The 13,577-nt window shown below is 29.0% G+C and overlaps 1 protein-coding gene across 4 annotated transcripts in view; it reads left to right on the top strand.

Moving 5' to 3' along the window:
* The window catches only part of mbl (splicing regulator muscleblind), a 166,017-nt gene extending 154,699 nt beyond the window's left edge, over positions 1–11,318 (top strand). For all 4 annotated transcript variants that reach the window (XM_080150356.1, XM_080150358.1, XM_080150355.1 and 1 more), the window contains 2 exons: positions 5,989–6,049; positions 6,820–11,318. In XM_080150356.1, coding sequence (XP_080006482.1) covers positions 5,989–6,035 — 47 coding nt within the window. In that variant the 3' untranslated portion in view covers positions 6,036–6,049; positions 6,820–11,318. The remainder of the gene's footprint in view (positions 1–5,988; positions 6,050–6,819) is intronic.
* Positions 11,319–13,577: the final 2,259 nt, after the last annotated feature.

Raw genomic sequence — 13,577 nt, 5'->3', positions numbered from 1 at the left:
ACACTGCTGGAAAATATTCAAGATGTTTTGTTTTAGGTATACTTATCAGTAACATTTTTGATCTCTGAGAAGAAAGAACTTTAAACATGTTATCAAAGCTTTCTGGGAGTTTCTTATGAAAAAATTTACTTATAAAATTTAAAATGTTTAAATTTACCAAATCATCAAATTTTAAGATTTTAGATTGTCCAAACAAAATTTCAGTGTGTGCATTATAATTAGCACCTACAATAATCCTTATTGCCCTTTTTTGGTGTTTTCTTATTTGATCAATATCTTTACTTTTAGAGAGACCCCATGTGATATTAGAATAATTTAAGTGAGGCAAAATCATTGAGGAATAAATCGTTTTCAAAGTTTTTGATGGGAGAACATTTTTTATTTGATTTAATGCATATAGAGAACTAGAAACTTTGTTTTTTACCATTTTTGTATGCTCATTCCAATTGAGAAATTCATCAAGATGTACCCCAACAAATTTAAAAGACTTTGTTTCATTTTCATTGCTGATTCTCTCAACTTCCTCCCCATTAATGAAGATTCTAAAGTTATTATTGACAGGTTGCATACTGCTAAGTCTGAAGACCATGTATTTTGTTTTAGATACATTTAAAGAAAGTTTATTTGCCCTAAACCATACTGATGCCTTATCTAATTCTTCATTTAATGATGTTTTTATGGTTTCTAAATTACTTGAGGTTTTACAAAATATTGTGTCATCTGCAAAAAGGCTACAAAATAAGGTTGTTGAATTTGGAAGGTCGTTTATATACAACAAGAACAAAATTGGTCCAATGACAGAGCCCTGTGGTACTCCATGGGTTAATACTTTTTCTTTGGACTTTACACCATTTATTTCAACATACTGTTTTCTATTAGTTAGATAATTTTCAAACCATTTTGCAGATACACCTTTAAAACCATAGTGTTTTAGTTTGGATAGTAAAATTGGTATATCACACGTGTCAAATGCCTTTTTAAGGTCAAGAAACACACAGGCACTGTATTCTGATTGGGGCTTATTCAGTCCGTCATAAACTTTGTTGATTAAATGTATCAGTGGTTGTTGTGTGTCTCTTGACCTTCTGAAGCCATATTGATGTTGATATAACATTTTGTTTCCCTCAAGATATCTAATCATTTGAAAAGCAACAATTTTCTCAAGTAATTTAGAGAGGGCTGGAAGTATGGAAATAGGACGATAATTGTCAAATCTATCTCTTTCACCAGCTTTGTAAATAGGTATAATTTTTGCACATTTATAGTTATCAGGAATGTAGCCAGTGTTTAAAGAGAGGTTAAACAGGTGAATGATAGGCTTTACAATTATTGGCATTATTTCTTTTAAAAGTTTCATAGAGATATTATCATTACCTACACTTGATTTTGATTTTAATTTGGACAAAGTTATATTGATAATAAAAGAGTTTACTTCCTGAAAGTTAAATTCTTCATCATATTGATCCCCCAAGAAATCCCTGAAAGATTTAGAAGATTGAGGTATTGATTCAGAAAGTCTTGGCCCAACATCAACAAAAAAGTCATTAAAGCCATTGGCTATCTCAGAGAAAGTATTATAGGATTTTTGTGCATCTGTAAAAACACAAGGCACGTCATTTTTACACTTTTTTTTCTTGACTATTAAGTTAATTAGCGACCAAGTCTTTCTGATATCAGTAACACAATCTTCAAATCTTTCATGGTAATATTTTTTCTTCTCTTTTCTAGCAAGTTTTTTGAATTTATTATTTAGGCATTTAAATTTATTTTCAGCAGATTCAGTCCTATGTTTAAGTTTGTTTTTAAAGGCCCTATTTTTGGCTTTTCTGATTTTTAATAACTCCTGTGACATCCACGGGTTAATAGGAACTTTTCCTTTGTTTACACATTTTTCTTTTAAAGGGAAACTCTCTTTAAAGTACTTTTCTAATATGTTACCAAAACTTTCAAAGGCAGTTTTCGGAATATTATCATTATTAACACCTTCCCAATTTTGTGAAGAGAGTTTCTCTTTAAAGTTTTCTATGTTATTTGGACTCATATCATAATAATATTGTTTTTGGTTTGAAGTATTTTTTTCACAAGTTACATTTAAGTAAAAAATTGGGAGATGATCAGAAATAGAAGATATAATTAGGCCGCTTTCATAAAATTCTTGCTTTTTATTGCTAAATATGTTATCAATGAGAGTTGCTGAATTTTAACAAATTCTAGTAGGTAGAGTAATCATTGGTAGAAAAGAAGTGGATATTAATAGGTTCAAAAGATCATTTGTTTGGTTGTGGGAATCAAAGTTTAGAAAATTTGCATTGAAATCACCCCCAAATATAATTTCATCAGATTTTTTTAAAACTGGGTCAGTTTTAAGAAATGTTAATTTTTCTCCAAACCATTCTATAAAGTTATTTAAGTTACCACCAGGAATTCTGTAAATATTGCCTATAATCTTAAATTTGTTCTTACCAAAAAATACTTTTATGAATTGAGTCTCAAATTCGCCCTCTAAAATATATGATAATTCATCAATAATTTCATAACTTAAGTTTTGCTTAAGATATATTCCTAAACCCCCACCCCTTTTTCCTTCCCTTGTTTGTAAGATAATATCTTGATAATTTTCTAATCTAGTGGTCTGTGCGTTATTTGCTGCCCAAATTTCTTGAAATAATAGAATACTAAAAGAAAATTTTTCAGTTTCTATCTCCGATAATAATTCTTGTATATCGTCGATTTTATTATTTATACTTCTAATATTCTGACTATAGACTGAAAACTTTTCCTCCCTCTTTCCAATGAAGTTTACAAATTCATGGTTTTCAAAGTAAGAACACGAATGATTTAAATTTGAATCTAATTGCAAAGAATTATGTCCAAGATTATTAACTAACTCATCATCCATTTTTAATTTGAATGCCTATATTATTTTTGTTTAAATGTACCAAAGAAAAAAAAGCATTAAACAACCCATTTTTAATGCTATGATAATTTACACAGAACATATACATAGTAAAATAAATATTAAGTGATAACAGATAGAGATTAGTTTTAAATTCGGGTTTTTCAAAAATAAAATATTCATCCCATTTTTACACCATTATATTCTAGTTTGATTCACTTTCGGATTGTTTATCATATTTTACAGGAGACAAGTTGGAGTAACTCACCCACATAGTAAGTTTTAGAGTTGTCATTTTTGTAATCCAAAGTAAGCCGTTTAGGAGCCGCTCCTTTGCTCAAAGTGACACTGATAACACCATTTTCATTAGAAGTAAAATGGTTTATCTTTCCATCCCTTTTAAGCTCCTTTAGTTTTCTGATTAAATCTGAACGCCTTTTTGTGAGTTGGAAAGTTAACCAAAAGTTAGGTCGTTTTACCTTTCTCACCTCCTCTTTCTGGGCTCCTTGCACTGATGCCTTCCCCTCCATCGCTCCTCCCTCCATCTCGTTCCCCTCCATCGCCCCAGGTTGACTTACAATCTCCTCCTCTTTCCTGGGCTGTGATGGCTTGGGCCCTTTCAAAATCGCCGAACATAGTTTAGCATATGCTGAGCCCATCCTTCGATTATTAAACCTTATAATACCACAACCTTTGGATGTAGGGTGGCATGCTTCAATATCCAGAGCTGGGTCAATATGAACACCATAATACTTCTCTATAGTGTCGCATATTTGCTGGGTGTATAGTTCTTCTCCAATTTCTTCTGGCTCTTTTAGAATAGACTTAAGGTTCTTGGCTGCATTTTCTGGTGAGGCAAATAATAAAGTACCTTTCATTGCTCTTTGTTGGTTCTGGTCAATGTGATCGCTGTTATATCTGACCTGTGCCTGTATGTTGGTGGGAACAACATTTCCTTTCCATCTGTTGTTATCTCCTCCCCCTCCTCTGGGCAAGTTTGTACCATTCTTCCCCTTTCCACCCTTTACTTCCCACTCTTCCTCGTCGCTTGAACTCTCACTTCCTGACTCTTTAAGCTGGGTAATTTCATTTTTAAGTTGACCGATAGTTTTAATTAGGGTGTTTAAAACACTTTTAACAGAATTTTCATTTAATGTCAATTTATTTACATCAACTTTTAACTCACTTAAAAATGCACTAGTGACTGGGTCCAATTTTACTTGAGTCACTTGAGGTGGTTTGTTAGGGATCTTTTTTGGTCCCATTATACAGCTATAACTTTAATTTGTTAGAGATTTATATATTTTTTTGAATCACCCTTGTCCAAATCTAATCACTTGAAAACATGTGAACAGGACAAGATACAAAACTAAAAAGGGGAATTTTCAAAGTCTTCTGAAAGCCATGAACCTCAGAAAACGTATTTAATTTATGAACTGGTCTAATGTATATCCCTTGAAACCAATATACAAGCCTAATTTGGGATTGAGCCAAAACTTTGGAAAGGCCTATTCATGATTTGGGGACAATAGGTTGGTGGTGAGAGAGAGAGAGAAGGCTAGGATGGCAAAGGGACACAGTGGAACTTTTATCGACAAAGATTCACTTGATTAAAAAGTCAATCAAAAAATCGCGATATAATTATTACTAAGGTTTTAAAAGCAAAATGGAATTTAAAAAGTCTTCTTTTATGTTTTTTGATCTCGCCGATCTTGGCAAGTTTATAGTTCCATTTTGATAGGATATTTTCCACTGTGTTGAAGGTATTTTGCCACAGACGGTAGGATCCTGGTGTCAAGTAGATGATGATTAATATCATCACACCAATCCCAGGGAGGTAGTTCACGATCACTAGTAAAATAATTTATTTAATAATTTTAATTGAGGTATTAACTATTTTATTTTCCAATGTCCTGAAGCCGTAGACCTGCAGTGATGGTTATTTTTACACAGTGCTCTTTGATCAGATCAGAGCTGGGTCTTTAAATCATTTAGTGGTGCGCTAAATCGGGGCGATCCAGTTCACCGCACCAGTACCGCGCCACTGGGCGCGCTGATTCGCCCATTCCATTTTGATTTAAAGATTGAAATCTAATAATATCTAGGTGCGCCGAACTGGATCGCCCCGATTTAGCGCACCACTAAAGGATTTAAAGATCCAGCTCAGAACAATATAGAATAAGACCAATTAAGACCAATAAAGGGTTTTAATCTTATAATAGTACATTTTATTTCCGCGGAAAACTGTTTATAATACTATGCGAGATATCACTATTATCCAATATGACCAATCACAAATTTATTTTGATCTTAAGATACAAATCGTACAAAAAAAACTTTCTTTTGTCAAAAAATTTAAAATGCACAAATAAATATACACAAATACCCTGCGATAATTTGCAATATGCTATCCTAACTTCTCTCTTATACATATAACAAAAATTAATTATGTGCTTTTCTACATTTCTGGTTGGAATTTGCATTTTTTTATGTGCAAGTTAAAAACTTTCATTTTGTATACAGCGTGTAACCAGATACATCTTTACTTAATAGTTTTTATAGTTATATTTTTGGAAACATTAATAAGTAGCACAAAAATAAGAGGGGAAAAGTAAAAGAATAACTGCTAAAAAGGTTTTTAAAGAAACACAAAGTAAATTTATTGTTTATGACAAAAAAATACGTCAAAACATTTTTACACGGAAAACTATAAAATTATCATTAACATTTTTAAAAATTGATTTTTTTAAAGTTATTGAGAGACATTAAAAAAACATTGATAACCAAATCTTCACAGGAATCGTCAAAACTTTCTATTCTGCGGAATCATTTGTAAGATAAAGAAAGAAAAGCTTAACAAGTTAATACAAAAAAAACACCACCAACTGTATGTAGAGTGGCCGTTGCCCCAAGAGGTGATCAAAAATTAAGGTGAAATTCGTAAAAGGACCAAGAAAATCTCCTGCTTCAGATGGACGGACGGACAGACATCATTCTACTTTATATTATAGATTAATGCTAATATTTTTTTACATCTACTCTATACACATGACTAAAAAGTATGAACACCACTGACCGTCTTTTATGTTTAGATGGAGGAGGACATCAGAGTCTGGCTGTCCCAAGATTTCAACATTAAGTACATTAATAAAGGTAAATAGGTTTTCGTTCTTCCTATGCAATAGGAATAATTGATAACTTTTATTTATAAGTGTTCTAACTGTTCCTTAAAGTAAAACATAAAGGAAAACGGTTTTTAAAAATAAGCCATAGAACTGATACAAAACCATGTAGACCTCATCTCTTTTGTTGTTTGCTGTACATCTAAAATTGTCCATAATGAATAAGATGCAATTTTAACCTAAAACTAACCCCAAAAGATTCCTATTAATTTAATTTTTCCTCATAAAAAAAATCAATATTTTCATAAAATTAATTAAAAAACCAAGTTAAGAGCAATTAAAACGTCAAGTTTTTGAGGGAAAATGTTGACTTGATTATTAATATTTGAATCATTTTTGCATGATTACTTTCATGGGTGGCATTCATAAAGGGGAAAAAAGGCGGTGAAGAAAAAAAGAGGGGAAAAGCCCAGGGCGGGGAAGTGTGAGAGGAGGAGATGGGCGGGTCATACTCACAGACAGAATTTTACAATTTTTGACATTTAGTGCAAAATAATGAATGTTTCCTACACAACATGAAATATTTGAGATGAATGACTGGTTACATTTTAACAAATTCCGTGCTTCATTACGCGATTTAGCAGATAAATTTTTTTTATCATTTATAAAATATTTATTTCTTCAAATTAAATTAAAACAATGTAACGATGTAAAATCCAAATAATATTTTCAAAATGTACCTGAAAGTTTTATCTCCAAACAATTTTATTGAGGATTTTCTTTGATGATTAATTTTTTCAGGTGATACAAATTGGCCTACTGTGGATTTCGTCCCAGGCGAGCACAGTGTGCCCCCAGTCTGCCCCTCTCAGAGCAAAGTATGCCCCTCTCAGAGCACAGTGTGCTCCCAGTCTACCACTTTCAGAGCAAGGATGCCCCCCGTAGGTCCCACTCAGAGAAAAATTTGCCCCAAATCTGCCCTTCTCAAGAATAGGAGCCCACAGCAAAAATATCTTAAAACAGAACATAAAGCTACTAGGTATATTCCTTCTCTGTAAGAAGATTATACTCTATTCTAACAGCTGCTGTAAGAAAAATCTCCTAAACACATTCAGATGATTAACCATAATGTGGCTCTAGTTGAGGATTTAATTCACAGTGTGCTTGGATTGTCCAAAAATTTGTTCCTAAGGTTGGTTAACCAGCGGAAATACATGGCAGATTTTATACGCATAAGCATTAATTACATACAGTTCCAATTTGAAACCTAAATATATTATCTCTTAATTAATTTGTCTTCTTATAAATTAGATTTCTTTGTAATCAAATTGAACCTAACTATCAAAACTAATGATCTTCTTTAAAATTTAAGTGTCCATATTTTCTTCTGTCAATCTCAAACATTGTTCTAGACCAAAAGAATATAATATTGTAAACTTGTAAGACATTTTTAGTATTGCCAATGATTTTTCATTAAAAGGAATCCTTACCTTAGACCTGCCTTATTTTAACATTATTACAACATTTTTATAATAACTCAATTCAATAGATAAATTTTTCTATTCTTGTAATTTCAATAAATTACAATATTTACCTAAAAATCTCATTGTTATACTTTTTTCATGTTGTTGATATTTCATATTCAACCTTTTTCCCTTATTTTTTTTTCAATTTTAATCATCATATTTTTTCAAGTTAATATTTTATTTTGAAAAATCAACAACGAAAGAATGCGTCCAATTTACATGGATAAAATAAAACTGAATGTTTTAAAATATTAAAAACTCATAAACTAAAATAATATTAAGCTAGAATGGAATTGTGTAAATAGTTTAGCTAGACAATAAAGCAAAATAAATATTAAAATAACTTGTTATAATATTTGAAGTTTCATACTAAAAAAATAATACTTTTATAATACAGTTAAGTTCATCAATAGAAACTTATTATGCAATTATTTTTAATGGTTTTTTTAAATTAAAAATATTCAAAAAAAAGTGTCTAACTGTAACTGTGGTAAAAAGTTTGAATTACTCTACAAAAGGTGAAATGATTTAAGTTTACTAAGATGCTAAATTAAACCGGTTAAAATATTGATTCAAAGCCAAAAAAATACTTTTGTGATGCTAAACCCTGGTCCTTAAGAAGAAAAAAACCAGTCCTTAAATTTGAGTCCATCAAAACATTGACTAATAACAAATATCCATTTCCAAAAAAAAAGTTTTCTGTAAAGTCATTTGAGTATTGTTACTATTGAAGATAAAATCTTCTTAAATTGCACTTTCTTTTCTTTTACTCATATGATATAATTAAAAGATATTCTAATAATAGTTTTAAAGTGCTTTAAAAATAATATTAAGGTTATGAAACTATATTTGAACCTGAAAACAGACAATGATTTGATAAATGTAATAGTTTTTAAAAATAAAAAAATGCATACATTTTTAGAATATCTTTCTTGTTATATCTTAACTTATTATGTACTGTAAATTTATACTTGGGAGCCACTTTTTATTAATATAATATAATACTATAATAGTTCTTGTATATTTCCAATTATAAAATTGAATGTGGTTACTTCTATATATTCCAAATTGTAACACACTGGTAAAGAAAGATTATCCATAATATTTACTCTTTCCATCCAGTATTGAAATATGAATCTTGGATCATAGTTATATAGAACATAGTTATCATTATTATTATTATCATATAACGTTGTCAAGTTTATATATGTATGTCAAAATAAATTTTTTATATGTTACACATTAACAATTACCATTTTGTGGTGAAAATTTTATTTAAAAAAGGCTGAATAACTTTTGATTTGAAACTTAGAATACAAAATTTTAATGTTTATTACTAAAATAGTATAAAAGGAAATTTTTTGGCTATAAAAATTTAATAAATCAATTTCAAAAGTTTTTCAGCTTTGGGGCGTTGATCATTACGGGCATTTAGACATTAAATTTATCATTAAAAAAGCCATTGGAATATATCACAAGTAAAACTTTATATTTGATCAAGAGATAAATTCTTTTTTTTTGTATATTAATTTGTATCGTTATGAAATATTATTTGTTTTTGACAAGTGGTCTTTAAAAAAACAAATTACCTCAAAACGAAATTGTTGAATCAATCGGCTTGTAATTTTCACGGTTACTCAATACTCATAGGGTAAATAATAGTTAGTTCAGAAATTCGTATCTTTTTAAAGCACACGTTTAAAACTTGTTTATATTTATTTGGATATTAATACTAGTAGTTCATATATATATATATATAATATATAGTCATCTACTTTCAAAAGTAGTAAAATTTTTGTAACAAACTTAAAAACTTATTTGCCATCTTTAAAACTTTTTAAAATCAGATTTGTATAAAATTTGTGATGATTATTTACAAGTTCCTAAACTTGTAAAATATTTATACTTGAAATTATTATATTGTATTACATTGTTATAGGGCTCTGTTGAAAACTTTTAAAACTACATTTGTAGTTCATGATATATTTAAAATTTTCAGATATTTATACTTTAAGTTTTGAATAAGATTTCTAAAATTTCATCCAGAAGAAAAAAAAAACTAGTAAAATTGATACAATTAAATTGCATTTATAGACTTTTATTAAGATTATGAATGCAATATTTGTAAATTAATTTTTTTTTTTTTAGGGGGGGGGATTTTAATGGTTTTAAAATAATAAGAGCTTTAAAGGAATGGTTATCAAATGGAAAGCTTTGAAGTTGGTGCCATATGCCATTACTACTACTTAGAGAATTATTTAAACCAGTTTACAAACAAGGACCATTCAGTACAATTTCATACAAGAAAAAATCTATTAAAAAAATTCAGATTCTGCGATGGTCCTTAGAATTTCTGGGTTTAAGACATGGTTTAATTAAAGTGATATATATTAAATTAAAGTTCTTGTGATGATAATGTTAATTTGTAGAATGTCCTCTCTTATTATTACTCTTCATAATTATTTATATCTTGTCAATTCTTGTTTATAAAACTTATTTTCTTTTATTGTTTTTTTTAAAGAGATATAAAATTTTAGTCATAATTTTCTTGTGAGAAAAAACAAGGTGAGATGTATCAAAATAAATTGCTGAGCATTTCAAATATTGTTAAATGTTTAAACCGGGGCTCGACGACTATGCCTCAAATCTAGACCCGTTTTTAAAAATTAGAAAAGAGGGATTGCCATATTTGGATCAGGACTACCATCTAATTTTTAAAATTTTAAAAGGTTTAATTTTCCTTGAGGTTTACTGGCGGCTGTCGAGCCCTGGATTACACTTACACATAAACATATTTTACTTCATATGTTTGTAAATTCAACAATATCTATAACCAGGAAACATCAGATTTTTATTACATTTCTGAAAACATAAACTTGTAAAGCCAGTAATTATTTAATTTTGTATTATTATTATTTAGTATAATTATTATTAGATATTCTCTCTTCCTATCTCAAATCTCAAATAATATTAAAACTTAATAATTTTCAATAGGAAAAAAAGTATTTTTAATCTATTTTATTTTTAAAGAAGTTGACATGAAAAATTTATTTCTATATTAAGTTAAGAAATGTAATCTATTATATTTGTGTGTATATATTTGTGTGTAGAAAAGGCACTGGAAAGCGTTTAACATAATAGTAACATTATTAATAATTACAGATAGCTCAAAGCAATTTCAAATTTGGCATTTTTTACTTCTGAACTATCATGACATTAAATCATTCCATGGTTTCAAACCAAACAAAATCTTTTTGTAATTTAACTTAATAATATGATTACACTATGATATCTGCTGTTCTATTGCTATAAAACTACATGCCAATTATTAAATTAAATAATCAGCAGTTTTGTCTGATATATTATCTAAAAAATTTATATGTAAACCAGTGCTAGATATAAACTCATTAAAATACCTTTAATTCTCGGCAAGATTCCTATTAGAGAATTTGATAGTTAAGCAGTTGGTTGTGTTCAGGCCAAAAGCATAAATTTACCAACCAAAAATATTTCAAAAAGCACAAACTAATTTGATAAGTAACTTAAAATAAAAATTATCAATTTCCGAAAAATGTTTTCATGCCAAAAGAAAAAATAAAAAAAGGTATATTCCATCGAGTTTTATATCTAGTGGGACAAAAATTGAAAAAAATCTAGTGAATCTGTGAATTGTGACACATTAAAAAGTTTACTTGTGATTGAATATTATTGATATGACACAACAAAATAATGAAATTATTATTATTGATAAGATTAAATAAAAGATTAAAAGTATTTTTTGTTTTTATTAATTCATATTCTTAAAAATTCCAATATTTTAAAATGCCCCCCCCCCCCAAAAAAAAAAAGAATTGTTTTCTTTCCACAAAACACTTCTTGTCAGTATCTCCTTTTCGGCCCAAGCCCCCGGGGGTAATGGGTGATGTAACAGACAACCAACTCTTTGATTCCACGATCCTTACCTGGAAGTCCTAACTGTGCATGTTAATTAGTTTTGGTCGTTTTGGTCCAATGAATTCACCCTACTTTAACTACTTAGGTCGCGCATCTGACATATCAGTAGTATTTACGTCTTTATTTATGTCGCGTTGTTGAGCCGATATTTGACGATTGGAAACTAAGGTAGTAAAGAAATTAATAAAAAAATATTATGATTTCGTAATATTACCAAAAATAAGCGTAGAATAGTAGAAATTTCACATTTTGGTTTTCAGATTAATTTTACAATAAGTAATTCTCGAAATAATAGGTTATATTCAATAACAACAAAACGGTTTTCTCAATAAAACATTTTTATTTTTAAATTGATTATGTATGTTCGACTTTATCAAAGTGTTTGATGAAAAAACTGTGCACTACATCAACAAAGCGTAACGCGTATATAATACCTTAATATAATTAAATTTCGAGAAGAAAAGAAAAACCTTTAAATATAGAACAAGGTTCATTAAGTCAAAGATTTGATAAACTAACAGTATAAATAATTTTACCTTCAGTTAGATATTTTCTTTAAACATTCTCCTTTCTAAGACAAAATCATCCCTGTTTTTCCCTAAATGCATAATCCATTTTTATTCCAAGTGAACTTAACACAAGTTGAAATTTCTACAGTAATTTCCAAAGTTAGAATTACTTTAAGTAAAATAGTTTTTTTCTTTTAAATTTATTGCCAGAGAACCGTTCTGGAAATTCAGGTTAAACTTTGGTAATGATAATATTACAATAATTTATGGGTAATATGTTTAAAAGAAAATTGGATTTTTATGGAATTAGGCATATTAGTGCAGTAAAAGTTTAAAGATTTATTTTGTATTTTTACATTAAATGATTGCATCTTTGGACAGGGTTCTTCAGCTGAATCCGCATTCAGCCGCTGATTAACAATTACCATTTTTTAATGTAACAAACTAATTTGTAAAAACTTTGAACTAATGAAATGAAGAAAAAATATTTTGCTTGATTATAAAAATTATGGGTGAATAATGCCTTAATTGTACCTAACAGTTATAAAAAAATAACTAAAATGAACTATCATAATGTGCCTAAATAAACATTCAGTATGTTCCATGACTTATGTATAGACGGACCGGGTCTTAACGTGAAGAAGCTTTGCTTAAGATAAAGTAAAAAAAGATACTTTTTTTCTTTGTCTGGTATAAAGAATTGAAAGTAGAATATTGTGTAAAACCAATCTATTTTCATTTTAGAACTTTCACCTGAAATTACAAAGTTTCCTCGCAGAGTTGAAAAATTGAACTTTGGGAAAAAAATGGGAGAATGGCTGCACTTTGTTTTCTGATTAGATGGAGATACAAAAATATCTAAACAAAGATGACCTCTACCATAAAAACAAAGCTCTAAAATCAGGCCTTAACCTAATAGGTAGAACATTAATTTTAAGTCTGAACAAAATTGTACATCAATTTGTTGCTATTAGTTCTTTTTATATTTAATATCAATTTGGCTTGAGCTTAAAGAAGGAAAGTAGGAGTTATTTCCCACCACCTCTTGGGGCAAAGCCATTAGCATGGTTGGTTGATAATAATTTGGATATAAGTCATACTTTCAGTAATTAATCAGCAGTAGGCAACAAGAAAGAAAGAAACAAAGGCAATGAAATATTAAAGAAGTAATATAAATAGGTTTTCTTTGTTTCTGTTTGCTTACGAGAAGTCCTTTTTTATTTTTATCTCTCTCTCTTTCTCTCTCTCTCTCTCTCTCTCTCTCTCTCTTTGTTTCACTTCTCTCTCTCTCTCCCTCTTTCTCTTACTATGTCTTTGTGTGTAAAGTAGGATGAAATTGTGATAAATGGTATCGACATAAATAAGTTTCTTCATATTTTCTTCATTGTCTACAGTGATAGGACTATGACCGATAAATTGATGTAAATCCCTAATGATGATAGAAAAATGTATCCATTCTGTATATTACAATTAGAGATTAAAACTTTTGGTTAGTCAACTTAATGAATCAACCAATCAAATTTTTAAAAAGTCCCTAAAATTGTTAGACTTGTATTATTATAAAACAAAG

The sequence above is a fragment of the Acartia tonsa genome, chromosome 2, assembly GCF_053477335.1.
Source record: "Acartia tonsa isolate MP-2025a chromosome 2, ASM5347733v1, whole genome shotgun sequence".
In the NCBI taxonomy this organism is placed as follows: domain Eukaryota; kingdom Metazoa; phylum Arthropoda; class Copepoda; order Calanoida; family Acartiidae; genus Acartia; species Acartia tonsa.
This window is presented reverse-complemented; position numbering and strand designations above follow the sequence as displayed.